Source organism: Myotis davidii, unplaced genomic scaffold (assembly GCF_000327345.1).
Source record: "Myotis davidii unplaced genomic scaffold, ASM32734v1 scaffold330, whole genome shotgun sequence".
NCBI lineage: Eukaryota > Metazoa > Chordata > Mammalia > Chiroptera > Vespertilionidae > Myotis > Myotis davidii.
In genome coordinates this window covers 5,791,157-5,808,123 of record NW_006283770.1, presented here as the reverse complement: position 1 = coordinate 5,808,123, position 16,967 = coordinate 5,791,157, and the positions used below count along the sequence as shown (strand labels likewise).

At 38.2% G+C, this 16,967-nt stretch overlaps 1 protein-coding gene across 4 annotated transcripts in view; it reads left to right on the top strand.

The window, feature by feature from the left end:
- Positions 1–6,366, top strand: part of GAS2 (growth arrest specific 2) — a 117,449-nt gene extending 111,083 nt beyond the window's left edge. For 3 of the 4 annotated variants that reach the window (XM_015566620.1, XM_006753964.2, XM_015566617.1), the window contains exon 9: positions 5,184–6,366. In XM_015566620.1, coding sequence (XP_015422106.1) covers positions 5,184–5,402 — 219 coding nt within the window. In that variant the 3' untranslated portion in view covers positions 5,403–6,366. The remainder of the gene's footprint in view (positions 1–5,183) is intronic. The other variant, XM_015566624.1, reaches the window with a different exon arrangement.
- The last annotated feature ends 10,601 nt before the right edge of the window (positions 6,367–16,967 follow it).

The window sequence follows — 16,967 nt, the reverse complement described above, 5'->3', positions numbered from 1 at the left end:
GGAAGACTTATAACAACTCCAACCTGTTTTTCTTTACTCAAGAAGAAATGCAACCAGCAGCAGCATAGAAAGTCAATATTAAATACCCAATTGACATGTGCATTGATGCTCCTGGGGTCAAGAGGAGTTATGTTTTGGAAGGAAGAACACAAAATTGTTCAACACTGTGATGCATCAAAAATAAAAGAGCCGTAAGATATACCCTCATCAGAGAATCAAAGCCCAGTCTTGCTTATGCCAACAGATACCTGGCAAAATATATCCTGTCATTACTCGTCACATGCTTATTTCTGAAATAATTAGGGCCGCTAGGGGATAATCTTCTGAAATTCAATTCAATGTTTAGTTAGGGTTTACTAGAACGTAAACACTAGAAATCATTTTACATGAGCATTTAATCTGCTTAAGCTACTTATGACTATTTCTGACATTGATGTTCCATTCCCTGCCTGTGATGAATTATCACAAGTAAGTAATTAAGCAGACAGACATGAAAAGCCAAATCTAGGAGTTTGACAGAATAACTGGGCGTGGTAATAATGAACCGTTTCTGCCCTGATTTGCTGAGTGAACTTGCACAAGCTATCTAAGAGCATCAGCTGTTCTCCCAAGAGCATCCATTTTTCACAAAATGGGAGTAATACTGATAGTGATATACCAAAGTAGAGCCTGTGGCAATATACCCGAAAAGACTGCTATATGATTGCAGTTATTGACACTGTTCTGAGCGCCCACATATGAGATTCCCCAAATGAGAAATACGTCACCACTCTCTTCAGAGAGCCCACACCTTATTAAAGGGGGCATACAGGTAAAGTAGCAATTGCAATATGGTAGAAGGAGTGAAACAATAAAATCAGGTGTAAACTAAACAGAATACAGTCAGGAATACTTCCCTGGTGAGAGGTGTGATCATAGATTTTTTCAGGTGGAGGTGATGTTTGAATTGGGGAGGTTTGTGGTCATGGTAAATAGGGAGAACAAAGCAGAAAGTCCACAGTTAGGGCAGATGTGAAAAATGTGCCAAAAGAAAGAGTATGTTTTCCGGGCACAGAAAACTGAAAGAATTCATGGGTCCCAGAGCTCAGGGCAGGGCAATTGAGGTTTCAGGGCTGGTCATGGAGAATAGTGTATGCAAATAAGTCTCAGCCTACTGGAGAGAGGGAGCCAGTGAAGGATTTAGGCAGGAGACAATCAATTTTGCATTCTAAGGAATTCTTTTTGGTAGTAAATTAATAAATGGAACAAGAGAGGGGAAGGCTCGAGGCAGTCAGGCATTTACAGTAGCCCAGGGAAAAGGTGAGGCACTGAATGAAACAGTAGCAATGGTAGCCAGTACCCTGAGGAAGGTTTCAGAAGGAAATGAATGTGTTTGGTTTCTGACTCATTACAGAGATGCCCATGCCATCAACCTTATTAGCAAAGGCTTGAGGGACCTTCCAGTGCGAGGGGATGGACAGGGATGTCTTTGCATTTTGATTCTCAGGGAAGAGGCAGGGTCTAGAGTTACAATTTGGAAACAAGAGTAGGTTGGGTAGTGAAAACCATAAGGTTGCAAATAGAATGAGAAAAGTCATGGAGAATGGGTAAATCCTTCAGGATCCTTTAGAACAGCAGAACTTAAAAATAGCAGAAAACACACCTATGAAAGAGGCAGAGGGAGAACAATCAGATAGCTAGGTAGCAGGAGATCCAGGGCAGAGAGTCCTGTCAGAGAGAGTAAAGGAGTAGGGAGATCCAAGGAAGGAATGGTGGATACTATCAAAGAGCTTACTTGAGTGATCAAAAATTATAAGGATTGAGGACCATCTATTGGAGTTGATAACTCTAGAAGCCACCTGGTTCCTTTTCCCAGTGCAGTCAGTTGAGGTTAGGGGCAGAAGCAAAGCCGACTGTGGGTTGGACAGTGAATAGCAAGTTAGAAGTGGTGACATTGAGTGTAAATGGAGCTATCAGGAATATCAGATGTAAGGAGAAAGCATGAGAACAGAGTAGATGGGGTGGAAGGAGAAGAGTTTTGCTTTGGACACGAGTGGGAGAGGCTTGAATATGTTTACTTCCTGAAGGTTATGGACCATTATATAATAAATTAGACAGCAAGAAGAGAGAGGGGATGTTCCATGCAGCAAGGTTCTGCATGAGTGGCAATGGGAATGGTGATGTGGGGGGAGGGATTGACCTTGGGCAGAAAGACATTTTTTTTCTGTAATTAGAAAGGTGGAGGAAAGGATAAATGTAGGATGAAGTAAAATAGCCAGGGAAGGTGCCAAGAGAGAAGAAGCCAGGCCTAATAAAGGTGAAGCCATCCGAAGATGGATGACAATGGAGAGAGGGAGGGTGAGAATAAGAAGAGAGGAATAGGACATGGAGCCAAGTAAAACAGAAAGGAAAAGAATTAATTGCAATTGGCCCTGGAGTTGGAAAGAGTTCTTCGGCAGAGCTCAGCAGCTGGCCCCTGGTTTAGGACAATTTCTACACTTGCTCCAAGATTGGGGTTTTGTAGGCAAGCACTGGTGGGGGCTGGGGGGGGGAGAAAAGATTGACAGAGATCTGGTTTATAGCATGTTGATTTGCTTTTAGGTTAAACAAGAGGGGTTTTGTTTAGGGAGATGAAAGTGGGTGTTACATTTTTCTCTTGAGACTGACCACATACCAAGAAAAGGCAGGGGACTTGTACAGGGCTATGAACCCCAAATGGTCCTTATTCCCAGGCTTGAAACTGTTGCCCACTGGTCCACTGACTTTCTTAGCAAATTATAGGTTGCTGATTATCTACAGGAAGGATATGCAAGAGGAGGTGGTCAGACATTCAATTCCTATATTATGCACATTCACTATGACTGTTTCATGTTGGATCCACTTTGCTTGGGCCTGTGGATTCACTAGATTCTACAAAGAGAGTTTGCACTTAAACATTTCTTTTCCTGTTTTTCAAAGTTGTTAACTAATTGTTTAAAAATGATTCTTCTGGTTGAAATAGCCTCACACTGAAATGAACTTGGGCATTCTGCCAAAGATGTTTAGAGGCAATTCGAACTGTAATTTTCAGGGCTAAGAGATGCCAGCAATTCAGCAATAGGCAAAGCCACTCTCCGAGAACAGTGGGAGGAAGGGTCAAAGTAGGATTTTGACACCAGCCTTTGTTCCAGCAGCTCCCAAGTTTTGGAAGCAGGCAGTACAGGCACACACAGAAACTTGTGGGACTGGGAATAGAACAGCCTAGTTAAGCCCTGAGGAACTTTATATATACAGAGGATCTGCTGTGGCAAGAGCACTAGATTGGAAGTCAGGAAACCTGGGTCCTATTCTAAGCAAATCACATAAAAGACCTTGGCCTCAGTGTCTTCATCTGAAACAAAACAAAACAAAAACAAAAACATGGTGCTGTGGACTGCACCAGGGGAGGCAAAATAGTTAAAAGCCAAATCCTGACTCCTTGTACCTGCTTTCCATTTCAGGGACTCCCATGAGATTTTGTTTAACATGTAGAATCTGCTGCTAAAATAAGTTTAAAAACTCTTAGCTAGAATGTGTTCCCTAAGACTTGTCTATTCTAAAATTCCAGTATTCTAAATGGGAATAGCCTGTGGTCCTACTTGATGTAACTCTCATGAGTCTAACAGTTTTAATTTTTGACACTCAGCACGTTTGTTTTTTGATTTTGAAAACAGCTTCGTGCCAACCACGACTTGGGATGTCTTAGCTTGAGTCCGTGGGTGGATTTCTGGGCTCTGTGAAACCCCTAAGCACACATGCAGGACTTGGTGGGTCTGGGCACACAGAAAGATTTCGAAACTTTCACCAGATCCTCAACAAGCGGATGGAAGCAGTAAATGAACACAAGCTATCCCCGGCTTGATGGGAGTCAGACATAGAGCATCAATTTTAGGGATAGTGGGTGCTGAACTGGCATTTTCCACTTTCAAAAGTCAGCTACACATTTCGCTTTCATGTTACACCGTCGGTAACACTCACAAGAAAATTGCACAGGTCTTTCCAATAAAGGGAGGAGAAAAGACCAAGACATACTCTGAGAAAAGCTGTCTGGATCGCAAGTTGACACACAGATTTAAATAGAATGGATAGTTCCTGCAATGAGAACACCTTCCCTGACCCCCAAGATTACATGGCCAGTATGTCTTCACAACATTGTGGGCCGGGGCAGGGTCAGCAGGGTCTGGTGATGGTGCCGCCTTGCCCCGTGAGCTTACATTTTCCGAGAGATGCCAAGTTCAAATTCTGTGGCTCTCCATGCCAAACCTCAACTGATGTTTTTGCTGGAGAGAAAGAACCACACATTCTTCACCTTTTCAACCTGTAGCCTTGTTAACCTGGAGTTCTGAACGGCTCACGGGCCTGAAGGTAAGTCTTCTTAAAAAGATGTATTCTAAAGTAATAAGGAAGCGTAAGAGTAGAGGAAAACAAACATGTTTGGCCAATTCAATAACATCTTGCCTTGGAAGACCTCTGTTTTCCTGAGTGCATTTGCAGTTCTATTTGGCATCAAATATTTGTGTATTTATTAGTGTTATATTCAATAGCAGACATTTCCATAATCTTCTAAGTCCCAGGTCCAACGCGGATACCCTGGTGGGGAGAATAGAAGCACTGATCTGAGGCAGCAGCAGGAAAGGGGGGCAGAGATGGGCCTGTAATGGAATATCAGGTGTCAGAGGAAGGCCTCCTGACACATTAACCAGGGGTGGGCAAACTTTTTGACTCGAGGGCCACAATGGGTTCTTAAACTGGACCGGAGGGCCGGAACAAAGCATGGATGGAGTGTTTGTGTGAACTAATATAAATTCAAAGTAAACATCATTACATAAAAGGGTACGGTCTTTTTTTTTTTTTTTTAGTTTTATTCATTTCAAACGGGCCGGATCCTGCCCGCGGGCCATAGTTTGCCCAGGGCTGCATTAAACCAATCCAAGGGTTGGACACAGACCCATTCACAAAGCCGGGCGAGCCTGGGATGTGGACCCGGACCCACTCGCGTGGCATAAACGAAGCCTCTTTCATAAACGGTTCGCTAAGTCAGTAGCTATGACGCCCCGAGCAGATAGACACCCGGGCGTGAAAAACAAGACAGACCGAACGCAGTAACAACACTTAGAGCTGAAAGTTGACTCTCGATACTGTAAGAACGCTCGGAATTTAACACGCTTGCTCTCCTTTCATTGCAGATGCTGCACAACAAACACGTCATGGTCCGCGTGGGAGGAGGATGGGAAACGTTCGCGGGGTATTTGTTGAAACACGACCCCTGCCGGATGCTGCAGATCTCCCGTGTGGATGGCAAAACGTCCCCCATCCAGAGCAAATCTCCAACCCTTAAGGACATGAATCCAGATAACTACCTGGTGGTCTCTGCCAACTATAAGGCTAAGAAGGAGATTAAGTGAAACTAGTTGGTCAGGACAAGGGGACTCTCAGAATGGCCTGTATCCACTTCTCCAGGGTAGTCAGTTTAGTTCACATGCTCTGAAAATTACTTTGGAAAAAGGTGTCACCCACAGGAAAGTGTCATCATACTGGAAAAGGTTCACAGAGTAGCACTATTTATTTTAATGCTTCTGTAGAAAATGACCTACGAAAAGGCATTCTAAACTCAGATTTAGATTAGACAAACTGGAGGCAAATTATTACTTCTCAACAGGCGAATACAGTATTTAGAAATACAAATCTAGCTAGAGGTTATAAAAAACCCCAACAACCTGTTATTAGAAGAAGAAGAAAATTTTTTTTTTTTAGGATTTCTAGATAAAACAGAAAGTGCCTGCTTTATGTCTACAGAGTAAAAGCACCCCAGACATTTTTTTTAACTGCCAGATTTTTAAGAAGTGACAATGAGTGTGATAATGTGCTACTAAAAACATCCAACAGCACTATCAATAAGTACAGAGTATTCACAGCAGTAAAATTTTACTGGAAAGGCCACTTTAGAAAAGTTTACATTCACTTGGAAGATTGCCTTAAAGTTTATCCCTTACCTATGACCAAGTATCTGGGGTACTTTTGGAAGTTTTCAGTACGCCCACTAGAGAACCGCTTATGAATCGCCCCACACATTCCTGAGAAACATGGCTGTGTTGAGGCTGACAGTGTCATTCACACACATAAGCTGACATACGTTTATATTTTGACAGAGTAAATTGTACAGTCCAATGTTCATTGACTTCATGTTATGTGAAAGCCTTCTTATTAAAACATATCTTTAGTTAATCCTACTTTGCTATGCTGTCTAGTAAATTCTATTCGCTGTAGCTAATAATGTTACAGACTTATGTATACCCTTGTACACCCAGGACAGAGCTGTTTTGTACCCATAAACAGCAAAATATTGTCCTTGCTGATTCAAGAATTAAAGAGATAAATTGAAAAAAAAATGTGTCTCGATATCAATGCTTCATTCGGAAATGAAGATAATCTTCAAATGGCATCTTTCCCTGAGAGTTAAAGGAAAAGTCAAATTTTAGTTAGTTGGTACTTCCTGTCCTGTGGGCCACTGAATGATGGTGTGTGTTCGTCTAAGCCAGTGGTTCTCAACCTTCCTAATGCCTCGACCCTTTAATACAGTTCTCATGTTGTGGTGACCCCCAACCATAAAATCATTTTCGTGGCTACTTCATAACTGTAATTTTGCTACTGTTATGAATTGTAATGTAAATATCTGATATGTTGGATGGTCTTAGGCGACCCCTGTGAAAGGGTCGTTTGACCACCAAAGGCGTCACGACCTACAAGTTGAGAACCTCTAGAGCAGAGTCTAGGTTTTTCCATAGGTGGCCCCTCAAGTGCTGCTACCTTGAGTATATATAGTCAGAGTTAATGTCATTTCCTCATTTTTCAACAACAAACACCCACTTTTTAATTTTTTTTTTTCCAGAAAGTCAGGGAGGAAGTATTTGTCTGCCACATGACCGATTTAATCAAAGCAGACACAACCTGTTAGTAGGGAAGTTGTTTTGTGTTTTTTTTTTTTAAATATTAGATTGGGGTGACATTGGTCAACATGAACATGTAGGTTTCTTTGTTACAAGATCTGCATATTGCACTGTGTGTCCACCACCCAAAGGCAAATTTTCGTGTCACCTTATATTAGGACACAATATGGAAGTTGTTTAACAGGCATAGTGTAATGTGGTGCTGCTGGAAGTGGGAGTAATCCTTCTGGGGGGAAAAAAAATTAAAGTTTTGTAGGAAATGAAATAACCTGGGAACAGTGAACAATTGTACTCTCTCAAAAAACAGATATTGAGTGATAGGATTTTTATGTTACTAAACTAACACTGAATTTCCCTGTATAGTAACTGGCAACAGTATTTCCATCAAAACTTTCTCCTGTGCTTAAATTTTTCCTGTAAATATATTTTTAATAATTAAAAATAATTTTTAGTTAAAAATATCTAGGTTAACTAAACTATTAATCTCTTCATGAATTTTGTTTTCTGATGTTAACACCACAAATGTATTGTTACAGTACTGCAGTCAGAGTATGAGAGGGTCTCCTTGGGCTACCACGGTGTCAGAGGACTGTGTTCCTTTCTGAAGAGAGACTCCATGTCTTTGCCCTTTCTACCTTCCAGAGGCTGCCTGATTTCCTTGGCTCATGTCCCCCTTCCTGTCTTCAGAGCAAACAGTAGAATCCCACAACGATGCTTCTTTGTTTACATCTCTTTGACCACAGGTTGGAAAGGTTCCCTGCTTTTAAGGATCCATGTGATCACCTAGATAATCCGATATCATTTCCCCATGTTATGATCATTAACTAAATCACATCTGCAAAATACCTTTCCCCATGTAATGTAACATGCTCCCCAGATACCAGGGATTAGGATGTGAACATGTTTGGGGAAGAGTGGCATTATTCTTCCTGCCTATATCACATCATTTAAGTGTCACCAAGAACAGGGTGACAAATGACATTGGGGTCTAGCTGCTAGTTGCATGGCACTCGACACCAGGAATATGGACAATGAGACCACATGCAGAAGGAAATGGCCAAATGCAGATGGCTCTTACTGACTCCCTACTGAAAATTACTGTTATTTTTTTCAAAGTTGTTTTAGCTATTATACATGCTCAATCTCCATATAAATCTTAGGATCATCTTGTCATTTTCCCTGAAAAAACTTGCTGATATTTTGCATTGAATTCATTGAGCAATTTGAGAATTGTTCTCTTGACAATATTGATTCTCCCAGTCTGTGAACATGCAATGTCTCACCATTTGTCATAAAAAAATTATTTCAGCAACATTTTGTAGTTTTTAGTTCAGATCTTTTACTTGTTTTTCCTAAATATTTTATCCTATTTGATATTATGATTGGAATAATATTAATTTTCAGATTATTTTAACTTCCAAATAGAAATAGAATTGACCTTCATATATTTAGTATTCTGCAAACTTGCTTAATTCATTTTATCTTGCATAGGAATTTTATCTTGTGTAGGAATTTTCTACATGAGACACTTTATATTCTTTTTAAAACCTATGCTAAATAGTTCTAATCTCCAACTAAAAAATTTAGAATGAGAAAATGGTACCTTAGGAGTTATTAGGTAGATTGAGGAGTTTAGGATAACTCCTTGACTTCTGACTTATGGGATGAAATAGATTCCAAGCAGTAAGTTTGAAGTACTTACAACAGATTGCTTAAACCTGTTTTTATGGCTGGAAGACATTAACTCAAAACTACACAACTCAAGTATGGTGCTACAAGAAGAGACAATGCAATTCAGGATATAATAAAAATATCATATCCAGGTCAAGTAATTGATGAACATTCAGTTCTTAAACCACAATGATCATATTTGGAGGCAAGATCTGCAAGATGATGCATATCTAGAAGAGGGAGAACAAGACAATAAAAAGCCATGTCATTTGAGAAATTTAAAGGGTTTAAGTTGTTGGGACAAAAACATCTCTGTGAAATCAGAATTTTTTCAGTCTGCTATATATACAAATGCCTGTCAGTGGCTTTTGAGAAAATTAAGGAAAATGGCCACAGTACCACATTTGAGCCAACTTAAAGCACATACAGTAGTCATGGGAATCTGAGATGCTTGCTTGGAGATGTTGAAGGGAATACACTTCAAACCTCAACACAGATAGGCATGCATATCTACTGACCTCTTACTGATTTAGTTATGCAGAAGTTATTATTCAAATTAAAATTGACAAGTTACTCTTTCTTCTAAGGCAGTGGTTCTCAACCTTGGCTGCACATTAGAATCACCTGGGAATCTTTTTAAAATCCTGATTTCTGGGCCTCATTCTTTAGGATTTTAAAAAGATTCCCAGGTGATTCTAATGTGCAGCCAAGGTTGAGAACCACTGTTCGAAGGGCATAGCATGATTCTTCAGCAAATAAACAAGTTGAACTATTGGAAGAGAGAAAAGAAAATTCAAGTTTTATGCCAAATGCTCCCGGGGTACACCAAGGATGATAGCTGGACCCTCTTACAGTATATTTCTCTAAGGAAAGAGGAGACTAATATTTCCTTTTTTGAGTATTGGAGAAGAAACATGCCTACTTATAATTCTGGGATTGTATGAACACACCAAATGGCTCTTAGCTCTGTTCTCATTAATCCCAAAGAGATGAAAGCACCGCTGAAGCTAACCTAACCACTAACCCAAGTTCTAATTATTTAAGATGTAGTGAGATAAAATTTTGTTAAACAGAGAGAGCCAAGGCCAATTTTTATATGGGAAAAAAATGTATATTTATAATCCTATATGGCAATACAGAATTTATAACAAAAAATTGTGTGGGAAAACGCAATTGGCAAAACAAGTGTCCCTCACATATAGATGCTTTAAAAATCATGCACTGTGTCAACAAAGAGGCCATGTAATACACAACTTTTTGTTACCAGCCATACTAATACAAATAGTTCGGTGACTAGAATAAGAAAGCAGTGATTCAGGCATTTTACATTTTAACACAATAGTTGCATATGTGCATTTTACTGTTACATTTACATTTTTACTAATTTGGTTGGGTGTTTGGGTGCCATATGAAGCATTGTTTCCCTATTTAAACTATGAATTGTGGTAAATTGGCTCCAAAATACGGTTTTCATTAGGAAGTGATGCATAACTTTATGAGGGAGATGCCCTGTACGTGGCTGCATCTGTACGTGTGTGCACACATTTTCTTTAGTAGTAATTTAGTCAGGTTTCCCGTCAGGCATTTAGTCTCCCCCTTTCCCTTCCCCTTCGTGACACTGTCCCTAACATTTGAGTATCACTCCTTAGCCCATGTAACTTAGGTGGTTTTGGGGAAGCCATGGAGGCAGGTCATGGTTGGCTGGAGCAGGACATCTCACTGTTCCATAAAGCAATATACCAGCCTATCATGTGTGGTTCAACAGTTAAGTAAGCATGGTATTTGGAAATAGGGCAGTATCCCCTAGATGTAGACCTTTTGTTTACACTAACCCAAGTGGTAATTCTTTAGGATGTAGTGCAAGATAAAAATTGTTCTTTCTGTATTAAAACAGATGGAAGGATTTGCACAGTCCAAGGATGATATGTCTAGTTCTACATCCATTCAGCTGTCAATGATCCTTTTTCCTTTCGGCCTTGGAAAAGTTAATCATGTTCATAAAGTCAAAATTTTATTTCTAAAATGCAACTCAATGATTTCACTATCCTTTATGAACAAAAACACCATTAATCCTCCAAGAGATGAAGAAAATTGAGCCTAACTATATGTTTGCATGGATATCATGAAATACATCATGCCATAATAGAAAAGGTAGTTTTTCCAATGAATAGTCAAGAGACCTATATTATAGTTCAAACTCATTAAAATTAACATACACAATATATTGCAATATAACACAAGTCTTATGGTAGGGATGAGCAAGACAGGGGCTGTTTTCTTTCTGTAAATCAAATGAGCTGGTCTACAATGAGTGGCCAGATTATTATGACCATCCCATCAGTACTTCATTGACACTTCCAAAAATACTGAATATTGAGAACTTCCTAATCAAATACTCTCAAGGTTCTATTATTATTATTATTATTATTTGCATAACTAATTCACTTCATTGTACTGATGGGGTGGTCATAATAATCTGGCCACTCAGTGTATTTTGTCCCTAATGACAGTAGCCGCAGATTCTACTATAGGGCTCAGGTTACAGTCTTGCCATCCAAAAGAGTTAACGACCACAATAGCTCATTAAAATATACAGTGATTCTTCTATTATAGCTCATTATATATTAAACAGAAATATTCAAAAAACAAAAATGCGCCTAGCTGGTGTGACTCAGTGGTTGGGCATCAACCTATGAACCAGATCAGTTTGATTCCCTGTCAAGGCACATGCCCCGGTTTCGGGCTCCATCCCCAGTAGGGGACATACAGGAGGCAGCCAATCAAGGATTCTCTCTCATCATTGACATGTCTCTCTCCCTTCTTCTCTGAAGTCAATAAAATATTTTTAAAAATGCTATAAAACTCATGTTAGTAATAGAAACCTACAAAGTTTATAACTATGCATCATACAGAATTACCTCATAATATTTTTATGTTTAAAGTAGTCCTTTTAAAATACAGTACTTACACGTTTATCTTTCATACATTTATATTTGTCTTGGCAAATGCTTATCTGTATAAATCTTATGACCACTTATTAACACATACAAAAGAATACAAACATCTATGAAATCTGGACAAATACATTGCCAGTCAGTATGATCATCTAGATTCTTAGTTTAACTCATTCAGTTACTATAAAGATCTCCATGGAGCTGAATTTAATATTGTACAATAGCACATCACTGCCCTCTGATGGTACCACACTAATATATAATTTTAAACTCAAGCAAAGTAATTATTATAATGTGAAATATCGGTTAAAGTTTATAAAGCTACACAAGTAAAAAACAAATTAGGAAAAATGAAATCTTTTCTACAAATATTCATTATAGTAAGTTATAAAAATTTACAGTGTTCCTTCACATAACCCCTTCAAATGATTTTCCCTGATGATCAGTTTAAAGGCACTAAATCCATACAGTTTAAGCTAAAGTCTTCATTATATAATGAAGCAAAAGGAAATATAAGGCTAAGCAGCACAACTATAAATAGCTAGGAGGGAAAATTAAATTGTAAATTTTAATATTTGAGATGTATGCAAAATCTTCACATGCGATGCAGATATATTCACGATTTAAATTTAACTATTATCCACCTCTTGTAAAAGAAGCAAATGTAGGAAAATAAGTATTCAATGAAAGTTCTGGCCATTTTCTAAGTCTGGAAATCAAAAGCATGTTTAATATTTCCACACTGAAAGAGCACTGCGTTTAATGGCACTAAAATTACAAAGTCTAGATCTCCATTTATTCAAAGAGAGTAAGTTAAATGGAGGATGTCCACTTGATTGCAGATACTAATCATTGGCAGGAGATTCTCACTCATATTATCCTTTATGAAACGGTCCACTACAAAATAAAAACATACAGAGAAAAGTAATTTTATTTAGGGTTACATAATAATATGTAATATATGAAGAAACAGGCAAAGAGAGGACGATGGGATATGCGAGCGATTTTCAACCAGTGTGTTGCGGCACACAGGCGTGCCACGAGAATTTTTAAAACACATGATACCTGACTATTTAGTCATGGGCACTGACCTCTTTTCCCGTAGACTGTCAAATAGAAAAATGACAACAGCCAACACAATAGCCATCCGGTGTGAATGAGTCAAAATTATACTTTTTTTTTGTCTTATTGGCAAAAAATATAATGTATTTTTTGATGTGCCACAGAATTTAAGTAATTTGTTTGTGTCCCATGAGATGAAAAAGGCTGAAAGTTGCTGGGATATGCAAATGCAAACTAATAGCAGTGCTTAGTAAAATTTCACTTTGCAGTCAGTGTCTGAAAGAAGATATATGATCATTTAAAAATAGAAAAATATCTGGTCAAATGAATGGGTAGCTAAATTCGAAATATCCAATAATCAGTGAAGGAAAAACCCCCCACAAAAACACCACCAATCAAAAACAACAATGAAGTTACAAAATGAAAATAAAGGAATTCTTGTTTGAGGCACAGAACCAAGAAATGGTAGAAACTATTAAACGATGGTTTGGCAGTCTTTCCCTTGCTTGAGTTGAGAAATTACTCCACTTGTTGTTCTGATTAAATCCGCAATAATAAGTTCTAAAACAGCCACTGGGATAGGACCAGAGATATTTTAAGTCTGTTGGGTAGTATTTTCCAAATATATCAAAGATCTATTATCGGGGCTATAGATGCGTTTTAAAAAAATAAGGTTTATTCCAAATAAACTTGCTTTCCTTTATTGCAGAACGTCTTAGAGACTTGGTTACTGTACCCTTTTTAATCTTCAAGAAAGGGATACTGTGTACAATATAGTATTCAGAATTTTTAACAATTTTTTAGCACGGGACTCTCTTCTTCACACCGCTTAGGACTAGAGTTAAAAACACTAGAGCAGCGATTCTCAATCTGGTTTGACATTAGATGACCTTGGGGAGCTTAAACCAGTACTGATGGCCACACCCCACTCTCAGAGATTCTGTCAGCCTTGTTTGCAAGCTCCTCCTAAGACTAATGTGCAGCCAGGGCTGAGAGCCACTGTACTCGAGGTTTGCCATTACCCTGTGTGGTGTAGCCTGTACTCACGCTAGTCTGCATCCTGATGCCATCATCACCCTGACTTCTTAAGATAAGGCTGCCTTTCCAAAGGACAGTGCTAAATATTATCCTGGGAAGAGGCAGAGCTAGACAAGAGGTGACTGTGTGGAGGGCAGGCAGACGGGAAAAGGACATTTTCCTCATACCATGGAGTCAGGTCAGATCAGGACTCTGTCTACATTACAGGACATTCCAGGCCAGCCTAAACAACAAGCCTGGTAGCAGCCCTTAAAGAACTCTAGGCCAAAGGGATTGAGAATTAAAGTTATTCTCTGCCTTGCATTTTCCCTTCTGTTATCCTTGAGCCCCCTACATTTTATTATGAACCTAATGGAATGCTCTGGATGAGCCGTGCATGTGGTCAAGGGGAAAGCAGTATGTCCCTTAAAGCCAGTGTGTTGATGGTAGAAGTGGTTAGGAATATTCCATGGAAAAATGACAGTGGCAACGGTAGTTGGTTCATGAGAATGAGCCACTCTTACAGGGAAAATCTTCTCACCACTGCGCAGTCGGATGGCCTTGAAGGCCATTTTTATTAGGGAAGCCAGAGAGATTTCCTGTAAGAACAACATTCAAAGAAATAAAGGTACTAAGTTTTACATTGTGATGTTTTTCATTGTGAGCTCTTCTGAGGGGACCAGAAGCGGTATAAAGCTTAATTTATGTTTAATTTATAGGCTTCAGGGCATGGAAGCTTTATGGCTAATTAAGACAGCCCTTTCTTTCATAGAATTTAAGAGCTGATGTTAAATTTGTTAGCTGAGGAGTTGTAAAATAAGTACCTTCTTAATTTTGACGAAATATAAAGTATCATTTTCTTATAACATTGTATGTGGCTTTAAGTCACTTAGTAATTCATTTTTTTTCCTACTACAAAATCAATCTCAGCATCATTATCAGTCCTGTAATTTAATTTTCACAAATTGTTTTTGAGAAACCTCTATGAAGTAAACCTGATGACACAGATCTTTATCGCAACAGAATACTGAAAGTAAGCATCTATACTTTTCTTTTTTTTTTATTATTTTATATATTTTATTGATTTTTACAGAGAGGAAGGGAGAGAGAGATAGAGAGCTAGAAACATCGATGAGAGAGAAACATCGATCAGCTGCCTCCTGCACATCTCCTACTGGGGATGTGCCCGCAACCCTGGTACATGCCCTTGACCGGAATCGAACCTGGGACCTTTCAGTCCGCAGGCCGACGCTCTATCCACTGAGCCAAACCGGTTTCGGCTATACTTTTCATAAAGTATTTTACCTTCTATCTCCCAACTGTTTTACCTTATATTAAATTTATTCTATTCTACTGTCAGGAGTATATTAAAAAACTAAGCAAAATGGTCATGGCTATTTACTTTAATATTGAAACCAATTACTTTATACATTTATAAAGTTAACAATCAAAAGTGTTTTAATTTCATTTAAGTGAAATTAGATAAAGTCTCATACAATTACAAAACACAGGTAAATCTTCTCTCTATGTGACATTCCTGAGCCAGAATCATATCTGCACTTAGAATGCTCCTAAATTGCCTGCCCCACAAACATGTATGTACTTATATATAGTTTTGAGAGTAAACTGAATTGAGTGAATTGGCTAAATAAGTGATATGTGAACCCAATTTTTCTAAGTCTTAACATGTAAAATAAAACCCAGATGCTCCTAATAGGTTGCAAAGATCCCCAAGTTCAAGGGCCTCATTTAATTTGTCCACCATTATATTTCCAGTGACAAGAGCTGCAATTGTTACACAGGGAGGTGCATGTGTCACACTCACTCGGGTACACCCTACTGCCCAAATTAACATTTCCATAACTATGGTATAAGTGACAATGAGAAGAGCAAAAATATCAAATCACTGAGTAAACACATTGTAGGTTATAAAAACAAATTTATAGTGTAACAGAATTTAGTAGGATTGATGTATAAGTGGAAACGAGAAATGATGTTTCAAACGGACACTGAATTTGGGTGATTTTGACTACTTTATACTTTTCCATAATATTTGAGTTTTCTACACATTTAAGATTAGTATTAATTATGTAAAGTATTAAGATAATCAGGAAAACTCCATTTGAATTTTGGGAAAAAGGACGTAAACCTATTCCAAGTAAATGTATTATTCACGCTTTTAAATTAATTCATAATGTTCTGGCAACCCATTTCAACAGAACATTATTGAATGGATTGCTACTTAAGTTTTTTAAAATTCCAGGTAAATTTAAATCTTAACTAAATTTTAATACTTACTCTAAGTCCACCTTCAGGTGCTCCCCCAGATGTAGCGATTTGTTTTTCTATTTTTTCCTTCCGCTTTCTCTTTTGTTCCACAGACTGAGCATCCAAAATGCCCCGAGATGCAGCCTTTAAGAAATTTAAGGGGTACAAAACAACAATAAAAATAGTATCCAAGCATTTTTTTGTCTGTTTGTTTTTTGCTTTGGAAGCGGGGTATTGGTCTATTTTGGTAACAAAAAATTAGACTATTTCTTTTTTTTTTTAAATATACTTTATTGATTTTTTACAGAGAGGAAGGGAGAGAGATAGAGAGTTAGAAACATCGATGAGAGAGAAACATCGATCAACCGCCTCCTGCACATCTCCTACTGGGGATGTGCCCGCAACCCAGGTACATGCCCTTGACCGGAATCGAACCTGGGACTTTTCAGTCCGCAAGCCGACGCTCTATCCACTGAGCCAAACCGGTTTCGGCAGAATTAGACTATTTCTACAACAGCTTTATGTAAAAAATATTATCATTTTTTCATTTGGTATTTTGAAACTGAGCAAATTTTTCTCCTAAACTTATTTCATATCTGTCAGTGTTTTATAAGGCATGGTCATTTTATCCCAGAGAATACTGCCATTAAAGGGACATCTCACATAGAATACATATGTATAATAATTTTCATATATTAGATAATACAAGTGCATTGATGTAGTCTATACAAACACAGAGATTGTTTTGAAAAATGATTACCTTTAAATATAAATTTAATAGATATGGATAATGGATAAATACTACTAATAATAGACATCTATCAAGAATAAAGTACTGAATTCTCTAAATAGGTAAAATTTCATTTTTAGTCTCACCTCCTTCTGTCTTCTTTCTGCAGCCTCTGCAAGCTTTGCTCTTTTCTCTTCCTAAGGAAAATATGTAACAAATACGTTTTAAAATAAAACCAAACGTTAGCATGGAATTTACATACCTCTATATCTTATATGTAATATAACAGTTCATAGAAAAATATTTAGTACTGCCCCAAAA